This window comes from Emydura macquarii, unplaced genomic scaffold, assembly GCF_026122565.2.
Source record: "Emydura macquarii macquarii isolate MOO-44397 ecotype Brisbane River unplaced genomic scaffold, CSIRO-AGI_Emac_v2 contig_3345, whole genome shotgun sequence".
NCBI lineage: Eukaryota > Metazoa > Chordata > Testudines > Chelidae > Emydura > Emydura macquarii.
The window spans coordinates 4,170,697-4,196,093 of NW_027133482.1; the positions used below are offsets into that span (position 1 = coordinate 4,170,697).

General features: G+C 43.7%; 1 protein-coding gene across 1 annotated transcript in view; it reads left to right on the forward strand.

Annotated features, from left to right (window-relative positions):
• SFXN5 (sideroflexin 5) overlaps nucleotides 1–25,397 on the forward strand; it is a 177,903-nt gene that overhangs the window by 103,708 nt on the left and 48,798 nt on the right. The window contains exon 10 of the mRNA XM_067533482.1: nucleotides 10,080–10,170. Within this exon, the coding sequence (XP_067389583.1) occupies nucleotides 10,080–10,170 (91 nt within the window). The remainder of the gene's footprint in view (nucleotides 1–10,079; nucleotides 10,171–25,397) is intronic.

A 25,397-nucleotide genomic window follows, 5' to 3' on the forward strand; every position in this document is an offset into this window, starting at 1 on the left:
TAAACCCTTCTCTGAGGACCCTCTTGTTGTAAATGACTTTCTGCATTTTCTTAAGGGTCTTTGTCTCTATTTGCCACTGATTTTTGTCCCTTACAATAGAGGGCTGCTGCACCTCTATCTTTTTTGGGGTGTTTTCTCCCAGGTCCACGCTATAGTCCAGGACCATATCTTTCAAACTGTCAAAGTTGATCCTTTCACAGTTTGCTACATTCAGGGTAATCCCTTTGACTTTCATACAAGCCTTTCCTCCCGATAGCTTGTACCTGTACGTTTTCGGACTGGCTGACACAAACTCCATGATGTGCTGATCTGGCGGGATCTCGCTTGTGAGGTCCCCTAAATAATCCCCCAGAGGGGGTTCCAGTCATCCTCCCTCTTCACAAATATCACCAAGTCCATGTCGTGGTACAGGCACTGCTCTTGCAGCCTGTCTAGCAAGTTGTATGGTTCCAGGCGGGCATAAGCAGTGATGAAACAGGCAATGAAGACGTTGGTATTGCTGGAAACCGAGTAGCAGTCTTTCATGTGCTTCCAAGACACGCACGCTGTTTCATCGTCGATAAACACTCAGGATGAAATCTCATAATTGGGGAAAAGTGGGTACTGAGAGAGTTCATCAAAGTCTCTCTCAATGCTGGTCTTGGACAGGTTTGTTCTTTGGTCAAATTTATCCCACAGAGAATTTTAAAACAGTTTAGTGATTTGACGCTTAGCAGGTTTCAACGTGATCGTGTTGGTGTAAATGCACGCCTTCTTTCCGATAGAAATCATTAATGCACTTATTTTGTTGTTCTTCATCCATGCACCAGCCGGTATACTCTGAAGCCTCTTGTTTCTGACGCAGGTGTAATTTTATGTACTCTGAAAAGAGTTTGTCAGATTTTTCTTCGAAATGTCAGATTTCGTAGATTTTTGCCATTGCGTACCACTTCGCTACTTCTGTGTTCAGTTCCATCGTGCACCAAGTCCCCAGGAGGGCCCGCTCCTTGTCAGTGTGGGTACACGTCTCCAACTGCTTGGTTTCTGCACAGGTCTGGCATAGCGGGAACATAAGTTTGCCGCCCACTCTGTCAGATAACAATGGGAAAATGAGACCTCACAGGGGGTACACTTTAACTTTTGCAATTCTGAAATAATTTGCAAGAGGTCCAATAGGGGTATTCTTTGGTTTTGTTTATGAAAGGGTACAGGCTGGTAAAATCATAATAGTGGATTTCTTCACTGCGGTTAGGTTTGTAATACAGACAGATGGAGTTAGTCTACCCCCAAAAAAAGCATCCCTAGGGACCAGAGGCTGGGGCAATTGGGCTTTGTTTAAGAAATCTGCAAGCTTCCTATCTGTTTCTATCATCATCTCCCATTCATGTCCCCAGAGAGTCCTAACTACATACCCTAGTCTTTTCAGATAGTCGGTCTTGAGCTGCGTCTTGTAATAAAGAAACCCGAAAGTCATCCCCCTCAAAGGGTTCATTGCTTTTTCACGGTAACTGGTGACGCAGCTGTGGAAAAAACACCCATTAAACTCAAAGGCCATGCAGACCCTGTCAACAACAAGTACCAGTCGAGAAATAATGATTTCTCCCCAGGCATCATGCTGTTGATGTCGTAGTGCACCACCCCAGGTACAGGACCCACATAATTTTGGTTTTCTAAAGTGTTAAAAAAAAGTGGGAAATACCCTTACAACCTTCAAACCCCATAGCCTGCGGGAGCTTGCTAAGCTTCATGGGCAGGAAGTTTAAAGAGTCTATAAAACGGATGCTCAGGGCCTTAACTCCCACACACATCAATTTACTACCCTGAGTTATCACCTCTATGCACATCTTTTCCTTCAGTAACTAACAATGAAGTATGCGTTGTAACCTTTGGAATTGTGTGCTATGAATGTGTAGTCCCGAAACTTTTTGCTGATAAAGGTCTTAACAAAGGTAGAAAGACACTTGCTGCCCTTAAATTCCCAGGATTTTTCTGGCTTTAGGGAAATAGCAAAAATGTTATTGGGCACATGCAACCCCGTCTCCTGCATGCATTCAAAATCATAAAAAAAACATACTTTTCTGATGATTTGGGCTTTCCAATGCTGTCCATAAAACACAGATGGCTGTCTACATCACCAGTGATCAAACCCTGACACTGCTTACAACGCTTTCCTTTTCACCTGTGCCCTTTGTCCACGTAAGACTGACACTTATCACACAAAGTTTTAGACAGGCATTCGACTTGTTTTTTCAATGCAGCGTCTACATGCCCATCTAAACACTCTTTGGACTGACAATACAGTCTGCAGCTAGGACACCTCAGCTGCTCGCCCATACTGTCCGAGCATGTCACGCTCAAGCAGAGGCGGCAACGGTACCTGCAAGAGTGGTCATGACTGTATACCCCATGGCAAAACTCACAATAATTTTTCAAACTGAACAACTTTTTCACATCCAAAACCCCGTAGTAATGCTCATCATGCAGCAGGATGAAAAATATCTTGGGGTACACCAGGCCCCCCGTTTTTTAAACCCCCCCACCCCTTTCATCATATAAAGCACCACCTGAAGGTTGACTCACAAATGCTGTTCAAGTGCCACTACATCACTGAGCATAATTTTTTTTCGATCTGACCACCCTTGTTTCTCATGCAACTTTCTTGCCCCGTCTAACAATTCTGCATCTGTAGGCGTACAGTTGGACATGACAGCCAATAGCCCGCCTCCAAAACACAGATTGGTACTGGTGTAAGTCAGGTCCACTAAACACTGTCTCTTTTTATGGACGATTTGACTACTGAGGATAGAATTCAAAACTCTATGGCCACCCTTGCCCATGTTTTTACAACCATCACAATGAGGCATAATGTTCCATTGATATGCTCCTCTCTATTACTCTGTAACAGTTTAGAGGCCTGATTTAAGAAATCTTCAGCAGACCGGTCATCCCTATTTCTTCTGACTGAAAACAAAAGATTGGTTAAATTACGACCCTCTAAACATAACTGAACGTAATCGTCCGGGGCTAGCCTATCATTAACATCATCGAGAACTAACTGCATCCCCCTGTGTACAGCTTCAATGACCTACTCAGCTGAATTGATTTGCTCGAGATTGACCAAACGAAATTCCTCACGATACACCATTACCAGCTTCTCACCCGTTCCATATACACATCAGGGTGGGGATCTGAATCTTCATTTTTGAGGTTATTTGGGGGTTCCTCTATGGGACCATCAGGTGCATCTTCTATGTCAGATGCTATTTGAGAGTCAGACTCCAAGGGGCCACCGCCAGGGCCATCAGGAGCAGGCGGGGACCTGGCTGGAGAGCCTTCTGGGGAATTTTCTAAATCAGAGTCTAGGTGAGAGTCACCACTGCCCGGCAGGTCGGATTCTGCCTCCCCATTCTCAGACATGCCAGTTTGAGAGCCTCCGCTTGAGAGCATCTCTTTTTGTTTTTTTCTCCTCATGACCTCTTTAGCCTTTTTAAAAATTTTTACAATGACCCTGGCCTGTAACTTTTTCGCAGCTGCCCATTTATCCCTCAAATGCCGTCCCCCCTTTTGTTTACACCTCAGCTGTTGTGTACCCTTGAGGATGCCCCTTTTACCCAGGTCCCTTTCCATGACTAGTCATGACTGCTCAGAGTCACCCTCTGGAAAACTGAACTATTTTTCAAAGTCGCCTGCAAGAGCTTTTGCATTTTTGACGTAGTTTCCAGTCATCCTTTCTTTTAGAACCCCTGAGGATACAGCGCCCATCAGCTTTCTGAATGAAGTGTCATATTTTTCTCAAATCTTTTTAGGATACCGAAGAGCTGTGTCGAGCTTATTGAGGTGGGGGAATAGTTTGTAATAAATGTTCAGATACTGAAAGGGGGTTCTAGGGAGGATAAGGCTGTTCTCGGTGGTGGCAGATGACAGAACAAGGAGCAACGGTCTCAAGTTGCAGGGAGGGAGGTCTAGGTTGGACATTAGGAAAAAGTTTTTTACTAGGAGGGTGGTGAAGCACTGGAATGGGTTACCTAGGGAGGTGGTGGAATCTCCATCCTTAGAGGTTTTTAAGCTGCGGCTTGACAAAGCCCTGGTTGGGATGATATAGCAGAGGTTAGTCCTGCTTTGAGCAGGGGGTTGGACTAGATGACCTCCTGAGGTCCCTTCCAACTCTAATATTCTATGATTCTATGACTTCGTAAGGATTAGATATCCCAGCATTGCAGGAGCTTTCAGTCATAGAATCATAGAAGATTAGAGTTGGAAGGGACCTCAGGAGGTCATCTAGTCCAACCCCCTGCTCAGAGCAGGACTAACCTCAGCTAAATCATCCCAGCCAGGGCTTTGTCAAGCCGCAGCTTAAAAACCTCTAAAGATGTAGATTCCACCACCTCCCTAGGTAACCCATTCCAGTGCTTCACCACCTGGGACAAACTTTTCCCTAATATCCAACCTAGACCTCCTTGTTTTTTTATTCACAATCCCTAAAGCACGTGCTCTGGGTTTGTGAATGTGTGTATTTTTGCTCACAGTTCTCTCAGGGCTTGGTGTGGCATCGATCGCTGAGGAACTGGAATTGTGTTTGCATTGTTGCTTTTTACCAGACTCTTTTTTGTTTTGTCCTTGGGTTTGACGTATCTGAGCTTGGAACTGTCCTGATGCTTCATCTGGGCTCTTCTGCTGTTTTGCGCTGGCGTCGTTGTTAAAGGTTTCTGAGCAGATTTCTGGTTCTTTGGCAGTTCTGCTGAAGGTGTTCCTGGAGCTCCAACTACAGCACCGTCAGGAGCGCTGTTCATGCCTGATTAGGAAAAGAGAAAGTTCCAATTTAGCGTCAAATAAAACATTTTACAAAATTCACCAAAACCACAAAACTTAACTTTACAATCTTTCTCACCCACACCTATGTATTTGCTTAACATACAAAACCACATGAACAATCAAACGAATATGCCAAATATATTTACTGGACTTCATCCCTCTGTCAGTCGTTGATGCTGGTGAATTTTCCTTTTCAGCTATCTCTTTCCTTTTTCTTTTGAGCTTGCTTACCCTCTGGTCTAAAGGTCTCTCGTGTTTTGACCATACTGTGGAGCAAACAACATTATTATAAAATGCATGAAACGGTCTTGTAAACTTTTAAAAACAAAATACTCGTTGGGTTTTTCTTGCCTCCCTATTTAAAAGGTCATATTTAAAAAAAAAATCTATTTCAGGCTGTACAACAAACAGGTTTTTGGGAGTTTATTTCTACCACTTGTGTTTCCTAGACATTTTTAATACAAGCACGTTTCCAGCAGGACCCAAAAACAAAGTGCAATAAAATACTTTTTAAATCCCCCACCATAACTATGTCTCGCACAGACCCCGAAATCACCAACAACAATTTAAACATTAAAACCAACTTTTTTAAAACCATTTTTAAAACACATTTTGCACAGAATAAAAAAAATCAGTGGTTTTTAAAAACACCAAACCAACAGTTTGCAGCAAAATACTTTTCAATAAACCCCACCACCCTAAATTTTAAAGTTCTGTTAAATCGCTCCACAACCCCTGCTTTGACTTAATTATTAGTAACAAAATGGTAGACACCATGCCGCTTTAACAATCTGCTTAAAGGGTTGTTTAAAAATTATTTTCACTGATCAGTTTGTAATTTTTGAGGCACGTGACCTTCTCTGAAAATTAGCTTTAAAGGCTTTGGATACGTCACCACCCGTCTTGTCTTTGAGGCCTAAGACCCAGGCATATTTGGATAGAATGTTTATTGCTATTGTTAAGATGTACTTAAAACCACTGTTGTGTCTGGAAAACCACTGTATATCCACCAGATCTGCCTGCCATTGCGCATCCACATCTGAAACAACAGTCTTGTTTTTTTGTAAAACCTATTAGAGCCAGTTTGTATAAAGCATAAGCGTCCTCGTCTGAAAGCCAAGCTGGTACCTGTCTTCTGTTCAAAGTTTTACTATGCTTTTTGGCCGCTTAAAACAGAGAGTTCACCCCTCCCAAGCTCCCAGCTTCCCTAAGGATGTAATATATTTTCTTTAAAAGAGCCATCTGCGTAGACCTGACTGTTACTTGTAACATCTTTTACTAACACGAGTATGGAGGGGACACGTTCACACTGACAAATTTAAACAAGTTTTTATTAATCGCCTGGTTTAATGCGCCCTTTTACAACCGCCTGTGAAAATGGATGCCATGACCACTACCATTAGGGAGTCAGCTGGTTCATTCTTCCATTTTGTTCTTTTCCAGATTTTCCTCTCGAGATCTGTGTTTCAGATACAAGCAAAAACAGCTGATGCATGATAGATTTACTCCACAGAGCTACCAATGTGTAGGTTCTCAAAGGCCTATAGAAAGACATTGTCGAGAGATGAGAGGAGACTCAAAGAGCTTGGCTTGTTTAGTCTAACCAATAGAAAGTTGAAGGGAGATATGATTGTTCTCTATAAATACATCAGAGGGATAAATACCAGGGAAGGAGAGGCGTTATTTAAGTTCAGCACCAAATTGGACACAAGAACTAATGGATATAAACTGGCCATCAGGAAGTTTAGACTTGAAATTAAATGCAGGTTTCTAACCATCAGAGGAGTGAAGTTCTGGAACAGCCTTCCAAGAGAAGAAGTGGGGACAAAAAACCTAGCTGGCTTCAAAACTGAGCTTGATAAATGTATGGAGGGGATGGTATGATGGGACAGCTTTGTTTGGCAATTGACTGATCTTTGACTACTGGTGGTAAATATGTCTATGGCCTATGAAGAGATGTTAGATGGAGTGGATTCTGAGTTATTACAGAGAATTCTTTCTTGGGTGTCTGGCTGGTGAGTCTTGCCCATGTGCTTAGGGTTTAACTGATCGCCATATTTGGGGTCGGGAAGGAATTTTCCCACAAGGCAGATTGGCAAAGGCTCTGGGCATTTCTCTCCTTCCTCTGTAGCATGGGGCACGGCTCGCTTGCTGGTGGATTCTCTGTACCTTAAAGTCTTTAAACCATGATCTGAGATTTAGTCATAGGTTAGGAATCTATTACAGGGGTAGATGGGTGAGATTCTGTGGCCTGCGTTATGCAGGAGGTCAGACTAGATGGTCATATTGGTCCCTTCTGACCATAGAGTCTATGAGAGATTTTCAGAAAAGAAATAAATGTAAGCCCCCACTGCTTGGTTTCTACCTAACCCATCATGGCTCCCATGCTCAACTGTCACTTCTTATCATTCCTTTATCTGCGCTGCATCTTCTCTGTTTACCTTGTCCACCGGCAACTCCCGCAAGCTGCGGCTGCCTTCCTCCATGAGGACGGATAACGTGAGGCCATCACACTCATTGGGCTGCCTCACGATCACTCAGGTTTCAGATTCCAACATATCCATCAACATCTGGGCCAAAGAGCTCCCCTCAGCCGCTTTCTCCTCTCAGAACTGTCACTGATGGAGCATTTTCTCCACAGGCAGTCAAAGGTCTTTGGAGCTAAAACAAATTCCGAAGTTCTCATGGGGGTGGTGAAGGAGTCCATGTTTTTCTCTCAGCATTTCCATGATTTCTGAAACACGCATTCTTGAAACAAGACAGGCTCTTCCTCTTGGTGCTGAGACTTCCGGAGGTGGTTCCAGAGATCGGGCAGGGGTTCTGGCCTAGACCCCCGTGCTGCACCTATTCTGATTGGTATACATTTCCCTTCTGGAATGGCCTAAGCGGGTGAAACTTGCTCCAATTGGTAGAGGGCAGTGGGAGGAGCTCTGAGGGATCATATGGCCCTCTTCCAGGTTGGGTCATCCCTTTTTGGTCAATTCCGCTCTCTGGGGCGGTCCTGCAAGGGTGAAACCCACTCCTATTGGTGGAGGGTGGTGGGAGGAGTTCTCAGCGGGGTCACACAACCCACTTCTGGTCAGGTGTCCATCTTGACCTGGAAGTAATACCCCAGGGAGGTGGGCTGTAAGGTAACAGGTGTGCGGGGCCTGAGGGATCAGGGGGTGCGGGGCCTGAGGGGTCAGAGGGCAGAGCCAGTGTTTGATTGATGGTAGGGCCCTTGTAATACTCCTGTATGTTGCTAGGCATTCTCCTTTCCCTATTTACAGTGTGGTCCCACTTTGTGACCTGCGGGAAAGAGTTCACAGATTGGATTAAATAATTTCAAAACTGTAAAAACAAATCCTCATTAGTTTCTTAAATCTTGTCCTGGCATTGAGAATTTGGGGAGATTGGATTTAAATCTATGTCAACATTTAATTTCATATTCACAGCAGGGTGGGTGTTACTACAGACTGAAGAGTGAGTTCATCTGTGGCACAAAATTGAATCTGAAAGTAAAATGGTTTTTATTATTAGTATCTTCATAGCAGTGACTCAGCTCAACCATTTTTCAAAAGCTGCTGCTCCTGCACTTTGCAGTCAAATCCTGCATTCAAAGCTACAAGCAGAGGAGTTTGGTAGCGAAACAAAATGTGACATCTCTGCAGATTCAGTGAATCAAATATATAAATAGCTGTATTATAGGTGCAATGATACTAGCAACCCTGGTTAGGATTATCTCAGCATTTCCTTTCTAAACCCCCATTTTTCCAGTAGCTTACAACTTTGCTTTCACCTTTTGAGCATCAGTTTTCCAGAACTTGGAATGTTTGAGCAAACGCTGCTCAGCCATTTTTGAGAACGAAGAAAGGGAGGAAAAAAGAGACACTTTTCCGATTATTTAAAAAATATATATCGTGACTCTTTTTGAACATTGCTAATGCCAAAGTGTGTGTGTGGTGGGGGGGGGGGTGAAAGCAGAAAAGGAAGATTTGGCAGGGAAATACCCCATAAGAGGAGAAGTGTCATTCAGTGTCCCAGTGAAAACCTTCTTGGGTTTAGAAGTGTGCTGAGGGTTTGAAAATCCTAATTGTGCTTTCACAGTCTTTAAACAGTATTCCCAAAGAAAGACAACTACACTGTGTGTGCATGTGTAACTGACCTGGTCAGAAATGTTGGTGGGGGGTTTTCTGCACAGACAATTTTGATTTTGTTATTTATAATGTATTTATTTATTTGGTAAGAAAATTGAAAGCCTTAAAAACCAAGTAATTTTCATTAGTTTTTGACTGAAAATTTTCTGCATTGCACTTTTTCAGCTGAAAACTTGAGGTCAGAAACTGTCAAAAATATTTGGGTTATAACCAAAAAATGTTGGTTTTGGGTCTTTCGGGTTTTCAGATGAAAAACAGAAAGCTTTTGAGGCAAGTAGGTGCTTTCTGCAATAAAATTGTGTTTAGCTGAGAACCCGATTTTCTGTCAGGAAAATTTTTTTGATGGAAAACTGTTGACCAGCCTTAATCAGTAACCCACACTGATAGACAGTAGGGTTTTGTACCCCCCTCGTGGCTGGACAAAGACCCACACTGTGGCTTTGGATTACCGATGTGCAGCTACTTTAGGACTGTAGTTTAAAAAAAAAAAAAGGGGGGGGGGGTGGAGTATAGTTATGTAACCCATGCCTACTTGATGTGTCACTCTGTCCCCCTCTAGTGGCACCTAGACCAGCTAGCCTTTGATGAGCCTGCTACAGCCTTGGCTAAGTGACTCATCTTTTAGTTCATGCAGTAAAGGCTCATGTGTTGAGGTCCCAGGTTTGATCCTGGCCGTCAACAACTGGAGCCTGTCAATGTTACAGTTATACATTACCCTCTGTATGGCTAAACCATAATTCAGTCCAAACCCTGCTAGGGGGACGAGATGCAGATGCTGGGACGAAGTGAGACAGGCTGGGAAAATTCCCTCGAACTGGATAAAAAATGCAGTATAGGGGCATTTCCATTAAAGGCGATGGAGAAGAAATAACCCGAAAGAGTAACTCGGTAATGGATCCCACCCTTTCTTTGGGGGTTGTGGTGGAGACCTGGAGTCGCAGGGTGATGGGGGAGGCTGGAAGTAATGGAAGGGCCACAAGTAAGGTTACCCAAATGGACTTAGCTTTGGAATGATTTCAGAAGCAAAGATCTCTCCCTCTCTCGTCTCATTCTATCTCAGTTAAGAACTCCTCTTAGTCGCTGCAGACCATGGAATGTGCCCCGCTTTTGGAACTAAATGCTTTTGCTTTTCTTTGATTTCTCTGTCTAAAGGTGGGCCTTAATGTTCTGGTTCAGAGAGCAAACAAGTTTACTCCAGCCACCCGTCTCCTGATTCAGAGGTTTGTGCCATTCCCTGCTGTAGGTAAGAAATGATATACTTCAGTACACTCTGTGTGTGTGATATAGTCCTAAGTATGGATTTAATGCTGTTGAGGCATACGGGTAGCTTCTGCCTTTCTGATTTATTCTGCCATCTGAACACCAATCTGGTAGCACTGCAAGATGTACAATGAGTGGCTGAGATGTTGTTATTCTAAATAAAATACAGGATTGAAATGCACTGTTTCAGTGGGAATAGCTCATGTGGGCCACTCAGACTGTCAGAGAACTGGACAATGCAGAACAAGTTCTGACTCCTCACTGTTTAGATGACTCTTCATTCCTTGGGTAGTAACCATGGCCTGGACTGATTAAATTCCTAGACTCTGGTGTTTATTGGCTCAGCATTTGGTTAGATCCAACTTACCAAGAAGTACTCACAAGAAGTTATTACCCTATTACCCTGAAATATCTTTGAAACATAACAGAAATCGCTAGCAGGATGAAACAGGCATTTTTGTAGTTACATGGGATGTGAGTTTTGAGGACCATGGCTGGCGTGCAGGGATTTGCAATGCTGTGCAATTATTGAAAGCAGTGCCGGTGTGGTACCCCGGTACTCTGCTAGGCTGAGACCATTCCATTCCGGTATCTAACAAAGTAGCTATTGGCATCTCCCATTAGACACCAGTGTTCAATCTGAATGAAGGTAGTACGACTTTTGTGTCAACACAGTAACTACCTGCTTCTGGAGATCTAGGTTCAAGCATGGTGTAGGTCCCTAGTGAAATGAGTTTGGTAGTCTTAACCTGGTTTCGAAATCATATTAAATTATCCACTACACAATTGTCATTGTTCTAGAGGCTCTGAATCAGAAGTGCAGGAACATTGGAGGTTGTCTGAGGTGTATTGACAAGTGTTATGTGAAGAGGCTATCTGGTTTGGTGCCAGTTAGTGCTATCAGCTCCTTGGTTTTGAGGACACTAAAATTCACTCCAAAGCAGAGGAAGAAAAATGTGTGCATACAAGAACTAATATAATTTGTTTCCCACCTGATCTGGTTATTGTATGTTCAGTAAACTGGGCTGCTGCACATAATCCCAGTTAGGCTGCAAGGTCGGATTATGGGCCAGATTTACAAATGTATTTAGGTGCAGAAAGATGCAGATAGCTGCCATGGGATGTACAAAAGCACATGAGCAGGTTAGGGGCCTAACTCCACTGAAAGTCAGAGGCACCCTCACTTAAGGGCTGAACGGGTCAATAAAAGGTTAGGTTGTTGGGGATGCGGTTTAACTGTTTGAAGAACGACTAACATCACAGATATGGGTTGTTTTGTGACATTAGAGAGAGAGGTCAGCCAGCCATAGCCCATGAAATCCAGCATTACCTCTGGAGCGAGGGGTTAAGTGGTAAGTTGTTTTGGTTTATGCATGGGACTCAAAGCCAGGAACTCTTGAGTTAGAATCCTAGCTCTGACCAATTCCCTGTGTGATACTGGGCAAACCACTTACAGACTAATTTTCAAGTGGCCTCTATTTTTGGGTGTCTAGTTTTTTGCATGCCAAACTTGGGCCTGCTTTTCAGAGATGCTGAGCTTCTGCAGTTCCCCTGATTCCAGCTGGAGTTGAGAGTGATCTGTGCTCCCAAAAGTCAGGCCCCAAGTGTCTCAAGTTGGGTGCGCGGAAAGCCAGGCCCCAAAATCAATGGCCAGTTTTGGAAATGATGTCCTTTACTTGTCTGGGCCTTAGTTTCCTAGTCTGTAAAATGGGAATATAGAAAGTAAACTCTTCAGGGCAGGGACCCTATCAGTTTGGTCTGTGAGGTGCCTCTCACACTTGGACTGCTGCAAAAAATAATAAATAATATGTATACTTACCTCCCCCACAGGGGTGTTCTGAAGATTAATGTGCACTTTAAATCTGAAAAGTTCTGTGTAAACTGTTACAAAGGACACAAGTTCTTGTTTTTCCCCATACAGGCTTTTTTTTTTTTTAAATCAACTTTCCCTTTTCAAGGCAAGGGTGACTAATTTCAGACCCTCAAAAGGCAAGAACAATTACTGATGTCTTCAATGGTGGTGTTTTTAATTGATTGCCTGTCTTGTTGACTGATAGGAATGATGCATATGAGGGTGGTTTGTATCTGCCATAAACATTTTAACTGTTTATCAAGTCCCTCATCAGACATCATTACTTAATCACACTTCAAAAAAGGAGCATGCCACGTCCTTTGTGCTTCTCCAAGGAGAGTTTCATGGCTTTGATATATTGAAGTTTGTTATTTGGAGAAGTGGGCTTTACAGTTCGTTAAAGAGGCTCTGAGATTCATGGTCATTCTGTTTTTCCTGGAAACACGTCCCACATCTCTGGGCCCACCGAAGAGAAAGCTGCTGTTCACCATTCTTGCTCTTGAGTTAACTGGGAATCAACTAATGTGAAGTAAAAACCCTAGTGTAGACGAGTCTCCTGAAGTTGACAGTTTAGTAATTTCAGTGGAACGTAGCTGTTGTAGGAGGTCATGATTTTGGAGATTGAGGTGGTCCACCAGGTGGGTTGGAACAATCTTGTGGAGGGCGTTGAAAATAAAGACTGTGAATGTTAATCTTTAAACATCCACATATTTGCCAAATAAGGACTCAGTCCCATGAGGCAACCAGCACCCCCCATGAGGTGTTGAGGGTCATCATCTTCTGCTGGAAGTTAATAGGAGTTCAAGTCACTCAGCACCTTGCAGAATCAGGCCCAGAGTAACTATTCTGCCTAAATTACAATTATACCCTCTTGAAGGCTCCTTTATACTGCCAGGGAATCAAGCCCTCTTGGGTTTAAACGGTGCATAGGCTAGGAGCTGATCCTCTGCACAGGAGTCAATTTCACCCTGAAGACAAACTGAGTAAATTATTCATTATAAAGTAGCTGATGACTTTTGTATATTACTAAAATTCTTTTAGAGAGACAAAGTGGGGAAGGGAATATCTTTTATGGGACCAATTTCTGTTGGTGAGAGAGACAAGCTTCTGAGCTACACAGAGCTCTTCTCTAGGTCTGGGAAAGGTACTCAGAATACCACAGCTAAATACAAGATTGAACACATTGTTTAGCATAAGTAGTTAGAACATATTCTGGATCATTCGAGGTGAAGTGCCCCTTAACACCATTGTAGTCATAGGACAAAAAGGGGGGTTACACATTGTTGTAATAAACCATAAATCCAGTGTCTTTATTAAAACCAGGATTTTTCGTGTCCAGCAGAGTAATGAATTTAAGCTCCCAGGTTTGTCTTTTGAAAATGTTGTGCAGGTTTCCTTTGAGGATGAGGACTGACAGGTTCAACACAGAGTGATTTGCTCTGAAAAATGTCCACCCAGAGGTCATAAGGTGTCTTTGTCTTTTATCGTTTTCCTGTGTGAGTTCATTCAAGAGCGTAGTGATTGTCTCATTTCATCTACATAGTTGTCACTGGAGTATTTAGTGCACTGGATGGGGTACACCATGTTATGATAGGCATGCATAGGACCTATGGATCTTGAAAGGTATGCTGTGGGGGGTGTTAATCACTGCAGTAGTGGAGATATGTCTGCATCTGTTGTTCTGGCAGGGTCTGGTGCTGCTTTGATTTGGTGTGTCCTGTCTGTGGGGACCTTGGAGATGTTGGGGGGGTTATTTGAAGGTCCAATAAAAGATATTACTTCACCACCATGTTTCTCTAATATCCTGGGACCAACATGGTTACAGTAACACTGTGTACAAGGATGAAATTGTTTTAGTTATTCATTACTTAAAACTCACAGGTTTCTTTGGTGAATGATTCTCAGTCAGTAGATCAGTCAAGAATTGCACATTTTGAAATCAAATATACAATTCAAACTTAGCCACCAGCTGCTATTTAAGCGTTAAATCTCAATGCTCACGCTGCTAGTGCACCTTGAACGTTTGTGGTAAGTGAACACAGAGGGGTCATGGATACAGTTGGCTGAATTACTTTACATAGCTTTACCCACTATTCACTGAGCAATACGTGAGTCAGATAGTTCTCCTGCATCACAGATTTCCATATCAGTCATGCTCCTCCTGCACTGGCGAATGAAAAGAATAGAGTTCCCCCTAGTGCACTATTGCTATAGAAGGCAGAGGAACATCTTTTTTATGAATCACTGAGAGTTTCTGTAGGAAGTTACAAAGCAGCATCCCAGCACAGGAATTCATAGCAAAGCTGTTTACAAAATCTACATTGAAACTGGACAGTCATTTATCTAAGAGCAGTTTCCCTTATAAGGCAGTTGAAATAAAAATAAATATTGATTGAGCATAGACATTCTGAATCCCAAGGCATTTGATTTTTAAAATATTTAGTGATGCATGGTTTGAATCAGAGACAGAAGCAAGTCTTTAAACCAGCAATAAAACCAGTCGTTTTTACAATAAAAATGGATGAAAATACTTTCCCTGTGAAAATGCAGACTTTTAAGAGCTGCCTATGAACATTCTGGTTGGTGTTGGTCCTGCTTTGAGCAGGGGGTTGGACTAGATGACCTCCTGAGGTCCCTTCCAACCCTAATCTTCTATGATTCTAAGCCAGAACGGTGTGAATAATTGTTACAACTTTACCACTAGCTAAGAGTTTTGGGGTGCAAGTTGAAACCATTCTACAGTAGATCATTTAAATATTCTATGCTCTAAGAGAAGACCTTGGGACAAAAGTGTTGAATGTATGATATTCTTCCTCACAGCCGGTCTGACGTGGCCACATTTTCTAGATCACTTGGATAAAAAAAGATGTCAGAGTATTTTAAAGGACTAATCACCAGTCATAAGCCACTGCTGACCCGGATAATGATTATTAAAGCAATTCTACACATTTAATTAACTTTTTTCTGTTTCTGTAGCGTAACATTGCAGTGCTAACTCTTCAGTGCTCAGTTCATTTTAAAAGCTTTTGCCCATGCTTGATTCTGCTGCTGACTGATTCGAAGAATTTTCACTGCTGCTTCAGATCCCCACAAACTAAGCACAACAGCCCAGATCCTCAGAGGTATTTAGGAGCCTAACTCCCATTGATTTCAGTGAGAGTTAGGTGCCTAAATACCTTTGAGGATCTGGGCCATAGAGACTGGTGAGATTTCACTATTGCCTTTGACTAGGCTGCTCAGTGTGAAACACATAGAGCCATACTTCTAAAGGGACAATCAGCTCAGCCCAACTCAGGCTCCATTTGCATAAACCAACTTTGTACGTGCACGTTACTTTTGCACACAGTTTTTGGGCCCAGTCACTTCTTTGTGCAAACAATAGGACTTGCATGTGCAAGATATGGAATTGGATTGTTAGCCAATGCAGAGCACAAAGCGATCATGTGATACACTCTGTCTGCTCCACATAAAAAGATAGCTGCTATGGTGTTGGATCACATGCAATTTCCAGGTGTCCTCTTTGGTCAGTTGAGGGTAGAACATGTTGCAGTAATCTAGTCTCACGTGACAAAGCATGAATGACTGTCTGTGTCTGAGAGAGAAGGTCATATAGGCTCCTGGCCAGCCAAAGAAGGCCTTTATGGCCACTTTGGTATCTAGGTGTGCATAAATCCATTGTATCCATGTGTGATGAATCCAACAGAACTTTAAGGTTGTACAGGACACCTCAGATAGGAAGATGATTTCTGTGCAGGTGTGGTCACATTTCCTGTTAGTCCTTGTTAAATGTTAACAGAAGAAAGTGCTGGCGCACCCAGGCTGGCTGTGGCTTCATCAGGCTGTGGTGTGCACCAGGATGAGTGTGGAGGTAAATAGTGCACAGTATTGCACAAGGTATGTGATTTTTCATTTACTTGCATTGAGATGAGTTAGAACATCCCAGGCAAGTGCCCTCATCATCAGGCTTCAGGCTATTCTCAGGAGAGGGTCTCTCTCTCTTTCTCAGTGACATTTTCATCTAAACTGATAATGATTCCACAAAAAGTTTTGGTTCCAGTGAAAAAAGTTTCATCTAAAAATTCCCAATCAGCACTAGTTGTGATCCAAAGAGCATATTAACTTGCCTCCTCTGACATCAGCCAACAGGTCTTGTTTGACCTGGCTGCCCACAGGGAAGTCTTATGTTAGACTATTACATTCCCTATTAATATTTAGTACATATGCATCATTTTTATCCAAAGATCTCAAATCTTTTTACAAAAGTGATCATGATCCCTGTTCTACAGATGGGGAAACTGAGTCACGGAGCAGTCCCACAATGGGTCAGTGGCAGAGCTGGGAGCAGAAGCTTGGTCTTCTGACCCAAAGTCCTCTGATCTAAGCAGCAGACAATGCTGCTTTCCTCTGGCTCTGTAGTGTCATCCACCCAATCTCTCTCTCTCTCTCTCTCTCTCTCTGTGTGTGTGTGTGTGTGTGTGTGTGTGTGTGTGTGTGTGTGTCCGTGCAAAATACATGATAACATGAAAAGGATGTCAGAGTCGGAAAGTGAAACACCCAGTGCTCGTTGAGTGTGCAGGCCGAACGCTGTGCAGTGAATGAGGAAGCTGTTCAATAGTTACTTGTTATCCTGACTGGGCAGGGTGTGTTCCCTCCTTCATCCATTGCACACTGTTCAACGCCAGTGATGGAATAAACCCTGATCTAGTCACCACCCAGCCTGTGCTGTGAGTGAGGCAGAGTCCTGCAGGAGAAATAGTGGGTGACCATGTAATTAGATTGTATCATACAGCACACCTGACAGGAGCAGAGTTAAGGGCTGTAGGGCTAATCTCAACTTTGGCATTTCCTGGCTTTGAGTGCTCCATTCTTTATGTCCTGTCACATCATTATTTGTAGCGTGCCCTAGGTTTATTTTAAAAGTGTATTTTTTAAAAAAGGGAAATACAATTTCATGGAACCATTTGGTAGACAGCAGTTATATGCTCCGTCCTGCATTCAGAGCCCATTGCGGCATGCCGTACCAGTCCTTTGAGGATCTGAGCTCTAGAACTTTTCCATTAATTTCAATGGGCTTTGGGTCAGTCCCTTAACAAAACAGGGGCCTGCAGAGCTCTGCTTCATTCAATGTGCACATAAATAGAGCCTATACAATCTCCTTCACCTGTTTCATTGGCTCACTTAACACTGGGAGATTGCATAGTGAATTATAATTTCCATTCACAAGCACAGAGCTGTTGGGAACATTGGGAAACTGTTGTTAAAATGTCTGTTGTCTGTCACTGACTCCCTGAGTAATCTTGGGCAGACCACTTGGCTTCTTTAGGTCTCAGTTTCTCTGTCTGCAAAATGGGGGTGGTGATACTCCCTTGCTTTTAAAAGGCATTTTGAGATCTAGGGATGAAAGGTGCTATAGAGGCGTTACATTATTATTTATCATTAAAATCCTTGCCACTATGGTCATGCAGTTCTTCCTGTTTCAAATATGTATTTAATGGTAAATTTTATTTTAACCATCCTTTTTTGTGTGACATCAAGGTGGCATTAAAGGTTAGCAATAAATTTCAGAGCCAGATCTCAGACCAGGCTTGATCAGCGATGCATGTACAAAGTCTCTGCCACCAGGTGGTTCTATTTTTACACAGAGGTGTTAGGAGAAGGAGGTTAAGCTGGCGTCAGAATTGATTGGGGACCCTAATTAATTTGTTTAGCCCTTAATTAATTCTCTAGTTCTTATTTTATTTGTGTACTGTCATGCTTAATTGTGTGCCAGGACATCAGGAATCCTCCCACTAATTGCTGTTTTGTTGTTTTGAGAGCTGGAAGTTATTCGTTTGGAGACCTGGGCAAACTGTTTAATTAAAGATCTGTCTTCATATTAACTTTCAACTACCAGGCTCCAGAAATGAGCTAGATTTAACCTTGTAAAGATAAGGGGCCGGATGCTGAGCTGATGTAAATTGGAATAGCTCCACTAATGTCAATAGGGTTACACCAGCTGGGGCTCTGGCCCATTGATTTCAATGCAGCTATGGAGATTTACACCAAGCAGGGATCTGAGCCATGTTGTGTTTCCCAGAGTGTGTATGTAGAAATTTTCTTGTCATAAAACTGAATTATTTCTCACTACCATCCTTAACTCTCTCATCCCAAGGGAGCTCAAAAGTGATGGAACCCCAGTAAAACGCATCCACCTCTAGGGTGGAAGGCAGCCACTGTCCTGTGCACAACAGTACACTTCACACCCCAGGGTGAGGGTATAAAGATTTTGGCCAAAGACACGGGGCATGTCTTCACTGTAGTTTATCTGGGTCCAGTAATCAGTGGATGTGAGTGTCCAGCAGTTAAGCCACACTCAAATCACACCTGTGTAGCTATGCTGGTTCTGCAGTAACCCACCAGGCACCAGGATGGCTGGGGATATCCCCTGGGTCTTAGTACTGCACTAAACTGTGCCACTCTATGAACCATTTCCCAGTGTATTGTGGGAGAACTTACCTGTCTTTCCAGGGTCCTTGTGCAGAAGTCTGAGCTCACCAACACAAGAAACATAAGCAGTTTCAGATAGGCACACTCCACACTGCGTTCCAGCTGTTAGCAAGGCATGGATCCAGCCCAGGAGGCTGATGACTTGTTCTAGCTGTCGGCATTAGTGCAGCCCTCGTTTCTGGAGCAGCAGCAGGCCAACGCAGGGCGTGAGATGCAGTGGAGGAAATTTAGGCAGTGTTACCTTGAGAAAGCTGCGGCCGGCCTTGCTAAGGAGATCAAAAGAAGGCATGCAGAGATGGAGCAGTGCAAACAGCTGAGACAGGTTTTAATAGCTGTGGAATCCCACTGTGCTGACTGGCAGTTCTGGTGCAGGGCCACAAGTATCAAGTGGTGAAATTTACATCATCCTGCAGACCTGGGTTGATCAGCATTGATTCTAAAACTTCCGCATGAGGAAGACCGCCTTCACGGAGCTGTGTGAGGAGCTTACGTTGGCCCTTCCACCCCAGAACATGCATATGAGGCAGTCTGTACCCGTCCAGAAGCAGGTTGTTATTACCATCTGGAAGCTGCCTATCTTAGACTGTTACAGATCAGTGGCTAACCAGTTTGGTGTTGGCAAATCAACTGTGTGTGCTGTAGTGACGGAGACGTGTGACTCAGTTATTGTTGTAGTTCGCCCATAAGTGGTGAGGAATGCTCATGTCCCCAAAATAATTAGTGGCTTTGAGAGAATGGGGCTCCTGAACTGTGCTGGGGCCATTGATGCTCCATTGTCTGCCCACCCCCCACAAGATTCACATGAATACGTGAACTGGAAAGGAGACTAGTTCATTATGCAAACCTTGGTGGACTACAGTAAGTTCATGTGCACCAACATGGGATGCACCGTAGGGTGCATGACACCAGGGTGTTCCAGATAGCTGGTGATTTCAAATTCGGACAAGGAAGGGCTTTCTTCTCTTCCAATAACATGATTATCAGTGGGGTATCTCTACCCACTGTTATTTTAAGGGACTTGGACTATCCTCCACTGCCCTGGCTCATGAAGCTGTACCCTGATATGAGAGCACCTGTCAGAAGAAGGTTTAAGGTTTACACACTGAGCAGTTGCAGGACGGTGGTGGAATGTGGCTTCGGCTGCCTACAAACCATTTGGACGTCAACACCCGTAATGCCATTCATGTTGTCCAGAAGCGCTGTGCACTGCACGGCATATGTGAGGCGAGGGGGAGTACTTTCGCCAGGAGTGAGTCGAAGACAGTGCTGGTTCATAGGCCCGTTACAGGCAACCAGAAAGTCACAGGGGCTGGTTTCAGGACTGCGGGGGAGGTAAGGGATGCCCTGTGTGCTCACACCCTTGCTTGCCCAGGGAAATGCCTGTGGAAATGCACTAATGTGGAGTTCTGTGATTCACCCGAACTATACATATCCATGTATCTGTTGTCAATCTGACTTTAATAAAAGCTTTGAACTGAACTTTCTGTCTTTGTTTCCCAAGCACTTGCACGCCAATCGATTGTGCAAACAGATACTTTATTTAAAAACAACACAAGCACCCCAGCTGCCATGGCATTAGGAAAAGGGCAAAGTGCAATCAAAATCTGTACTGAGCTGTACACATCCGACAATGTAGACGATCAGTCCAATGTCACAGGAAATGGAATTGCACATTGCCAGTGTACCTGTTCTCCCTCCCCTTGGATGCACAGGGGTAGGCTGAACAGGGACACCTGCTCATGTACGTTCCCACTCTCGGAGTGCATTGGTTGGCTCATTCCCAGCCAGAGCTCTTCAGTGGCTATATCAGTGTCTCTCAATCATTCCAGACTACTGTACCCCTTTCAGGAGTCTGATTTGTCTTGCGTACCCCAAGTTCAAGGGTCCTGGAACAATTTTTATAATGAGGGTGCTGAGAGCCACGGAACCAAACTGTAAACCCTGTATATAATGGAAACCACTTCAAGCCAGGGTGCAGCAGCATCCCCCGCATGCCTAGTTCCAGCACTTATGCCCAAGCTTCACCTCACTTAAAAGCTACTTACGAAATCAGACAAAAAGATACCGAAGTGTCACAGCACACTATTACTGACAAATGGCTGACTTTCTCATTTTTACCATCTAATTATAAAATAAATCAATTGGAATATAAATATTGTACTTACATTTCGGTGTATAGTATATCGAGCAGTATAAACAAGTCATTGTCTGTATGAGATTTTATTTTGTACTGACTTTGCTAGTGCTTTTTATGTAGCCTGTTGTAAAACTAGGCAAATATTTAGATGAATTGACGTACCCCCTGGAAGACCTCTGCATACTCACAGGGGTACGCATACCCTGGTGGAGAACCACTGGGCTACATGACATGAAAGAGAGACCATTATCCTCATTTTATAAATGGAGAAACTGAGTTACCGAGAAGCTAAATGATTTGATCAAGGTCAGGCAGTGAGCCTGTATTAGAGTTGCAAAGAAAACCCCAGTCTCCTTGCTCCTGCTCTCCAGTGCACTGTGCTGGAGGATTGACTGCATACTACATTTATGGACATAATCACTGTCTCCAAGAGATTGGTCTGGTTAGGAAATCAGCTTGTCACAAAACTTTGCATGACTGAAATAAACAACAAGCCAGGGAACCCTGTTGCATTCCTAGCAGGAACATATTGTTTGATCCTGGAGGGATCTGTTGTCTGCAGGGAATTCTCAGGCTGGGAAAACATAAGTCTTGTCTCCTCATATGAGCTGCCGATTGCAAATTTAATCCTTTTGTTATTATAGGAAAAACATACCCCCAGGGGTACATGCTGGTGAAAATCCCTGCTAGTGCATATCACAGTGTATCTTGTGTCCCTCACAGAAGCAATTTTGAACTTCCACTCTTCCCCCACCCCCATGCATGTATCAGGTTGTTCTTTCAATAGCCATTTATAGCCCATCCACCAGTCTTCTTCCTTTCTCTTGCAAAAGTTGAATAGGAAGATGTTGAATCTACAGTGTTTCCAGTTTAGCATTTTCAAGCGAGAATGGAAACAGATCACTGGCCCCTAGAGTGGTGCTGAAAAGAAACCGGTCCCAGTGGTACAGATTCATGCCTAGTGTAACTCCATTGGGCTATGTAATATGGAAAGAGAGAATTGGGTTCCAGAGACTCCAGGAACCTTTTATTAAAAGAAACAAAAATAATGTTATAAACAGCCTTGCAGAATGATCACAAAAATGTACCAGCCCAGCCACAAACTCTGCTCTCCTGCCCTCTGCCTTGATGATAATGAAATAACTCGTGATATATTGGGATGGTTTAGTTGAGGTTGGTCCTGATTTTGAACAGGGGGTTGGACTAGATCAGTGTTTCTCAATCTTTTTGATACCAGGGACTGGCTTCCTATACTGTGTCAGGGAGATCTCAGGGACCGGTGCTGGTCCATTGACCAGTTGTTGAGGAACACTGGACTAGATAACCTCCTGAGGTCCTTTCCAACTCTAATCTTCTATGATTCCATGATATTACATGCATTACTCGTCTCAGGTGAATATGTAAGGTAGAATTTTGGCATGTTGGCTGTAAGGCATTTATTTAAAAATAGAAAAAAGAACCCAAATTCAGTTCTGGAGTAAGTGGCTGTAACTCCACCATAGTCAGCAGAGCTGCTTGCATTTACACCAAGTCTGACTCTGGGCCCTTTTTTAGCCTTTTCCGTGCTTTGCTCTCTCAGCTTCCCACTCTGAAGTATTGTCACAGTAGAAAGAAATATTGCCTATAAAATCCATCTGTTCTTGGTTTTTAAATGGGGGGAGGAAATGCAGTTTGAAAAGGAGAGTAGCAAATGGCCTGAGAGACGGAGTCTGGGTTAGCTTGGATTTGAATTCAAAATCCTCCAAAGTCTGGGTCCATTCCACAGATGAGCTTGACCTGTGAAGATGAGAACTGTGACCTACACAGATCAGCCGTATCTGTAGAGCCCTGCAAATCCATGGATATCTGCTTTATATCCGTGGACCAATTTTTGTGGATCACGGATCAGATGGTCATGGAGGTGATGGATTGACTTTCTGGGATCTCTGGGACTTCTGGTGCAGGGCTGGAGCAGCTGCCAGCCCCAGGCACCAGAACAGCTGAGCAGCTGCTAGGCAATGGGTGGGGCTAAACATCTGATCCGCTGGCTGTTTGGGATGGCAGGGGCTCACCAGCTGATGGGGGGGGTGGAGGTTTGCTGGCCGCAAAGAGCTGATTGGCTGTGCGGATGCGGATACATCTAAAAGAGGGAGGGCGGATTGCGGGTCGGATAGAAGTTTATTATCGCAGATGTGGATGGGATGCAGACCACGCAGGGGTCTATGTATCTGGTTACTGCAGTGACAGATATAAGATGTTAATGCTTTTTGTTCCCGTGTAGCCCTGCAGAGTCAGTACAGCTGAGGGAAAGGGGGCTGGATTCTATTCCTCCTTCTGCTTCATCAACGGAATTGTCTACAAAGGCCACAAATTAAACATGTGCTTAAAAGTTTAGCTTTTAGGGCCTAAGTGCCAATCAGTTATAAAGGGGCAAAGCATTGAAGGCAATGGGGCTGCCTTTCTGTTGCTGGGGTCAAAATGTAAAGACAGGGGGATGGCACAGATGTCACTAGCGGCAGAATTTGACCTTTGTTACTGGGGATGATGTGTAAAACGGATAGAGCCCAGTTTGGCCTCCCAGGGCCTGATCCAGAGCTCACTGAAGTCAATGGAATGGCTCTCATATGCGAGGTCCCCAGACCCCAGGCTGAGTTTGCAGGGACGGCTGTTAGCAAAAACGTCATTTACTTGTCGACTGAGCCCATCTAATGATTGATTGATCTAGATCTGGGTCTTGTATGACCTCCATACCAGAGGGCACCCACCCCGAGCTCTGGGCTTTGATGCATATATTTGACAGAAAAATAAGTATCAGTGACCCTCCCAATGCTATTTTTTTACTCCGTCGCCTTTCGGAGTAGAACAGCACTTTAATGCTGCCGGCATGTATTGTAAGTCAGCTCAGGAATTTTATTTCTGCTCAGTGGAGCGGCACTAACGCAGTGCGGGATTTTTTCAACTAAAAAGAAGCCTTTAAAGTTTCAAGATTTATGGCCATGCTGGTTTTCTCTTGTTTGGTTTTCTCTATTTTTGGGGGCGGGAGGAGTATTATGTTCGTTAACTCCAATAGGAATTCCCTGAGGGTGTTTTTCTGTTTTTATTTAATCTCTTTAAACAAGTCTATTTAGGCAGCACAAAAGGACATATTCACAGTGTATAAAGAATACCAACTCACAAATAAATGTGAAATACATATAAAATCAGAGAGACCTGGTAGATGAGGTGATATCTTTTATAGGATCAACTTCTGCTGGTGAGAGAAACACGCTTCTGAGACACACACAGCAGCTTTTCAGATCTGGGAAAGGTGCTCCCAGCGTCACAGCAAAAAGCAAGGTGGAACAGGTTGTTTAGCATAAGTAGTTAGGACATATTGTAAGGGACGAGGCATTTGATGGATCATCCTAGATCTTTCATATTTGACTGGTACTTCGAACATATAAAGGGCTAGATATTATGAAAGATTGTCATCAAAGTAATACAGATAGGAACTTATGACAGGATTTTCCCAAATTCTGAACATCAAAATCTCGGTTTGAATTTAGTCCAGATTCCCTAAATACTTTAAAGATGATTGAGGGGTTCAGATATGCCAGGGGACATATAAGTACCTTACATAAATCTCATAGCAATAAGGGAGATTTTGTTTGCTTTTACAGAGTGAGCAGACAGTTTGCCCATCTTTGCTTCTTCCACCCTGTACTTCGTAATCCACAAAACTTGGATTTTCGCTTTTAAAATATTTTCATATTCATTTAGTCCTGGTGAAGGGTGCTGGATTTACCACCCTGGAGATTGTGCCTCTTTTCATCCACAGGCAGCCACCCTCCGACCCCATATACATCAAGCCTGATGGGAAAACATCAGTGTCTCTGTTTCACCAATAGGGAAACTAACGTATACGGGAGTGAAGTCAATTGCGCAGAGTCACACGACAAGTCAGTGGCAGAACCAGGAACAGAGCCCAGGGCTCTTTTCATCTGTTCTGGTGCCCTGTCCAGTGGAACATGCTAACTCCATTCAAGTTAACAGGAGTTTTGCCGGAGTGAGGACTTCAGGGCAGGGCCGAGCAGGGTTATGGTTAGATTCTCTCCAGCATATAACAGTGGCTTGTTTGTAACATACGTAGCAGATAAGATGACCAGATGTCCCAATTTTATAGGGACAGTCCCGATATTTGGGGCTTTGTCTTATATAGGTGCCTATTACCCCCAACCCCCACCCTGTTCTGATTTTTTGCACCTGCTATCTGGTCACCCTAATAACAGAAAGTAAAACTTATTCCAAGTCTCTCTCCTTTCCTACTATGACAGGGCACAGTTAGCAGAAGTTGGCATTATGTCTCCACCCGCCTGGAAACAAAGAGGGAGAAGAACTGTGAGCAAACCTTCCTGTCTAGAAACTGCTTTCCACCCCCTCTCCTTCCAGCTGACCTGGAAGCGTGGAGTGCTGGCGTCAGTCCGCCTGTTCTGCCGCCTCCATCCTCTAATTCTCCTCCTTCCTACATGAGACTCAAAGCAGAAAACCAAGTTAAATAGCATAATTGCAAATGATACTGCAAACCCTGACACACACATTTACACAGGGCAGCAGGGGAACAAATACATGCCTGACATGAGAAGTTGCAGAAAGCTTAGAGCTTGGAATAAAGTACTGGAGACTGTGTCTTTTGTGGTGGGGAGGGAAGGAGAGCTTTGGTTTTCCCGGGCTGTCCACTTCCCCATAATAATTAACCATTCTAAAGTGAGAAATTCCC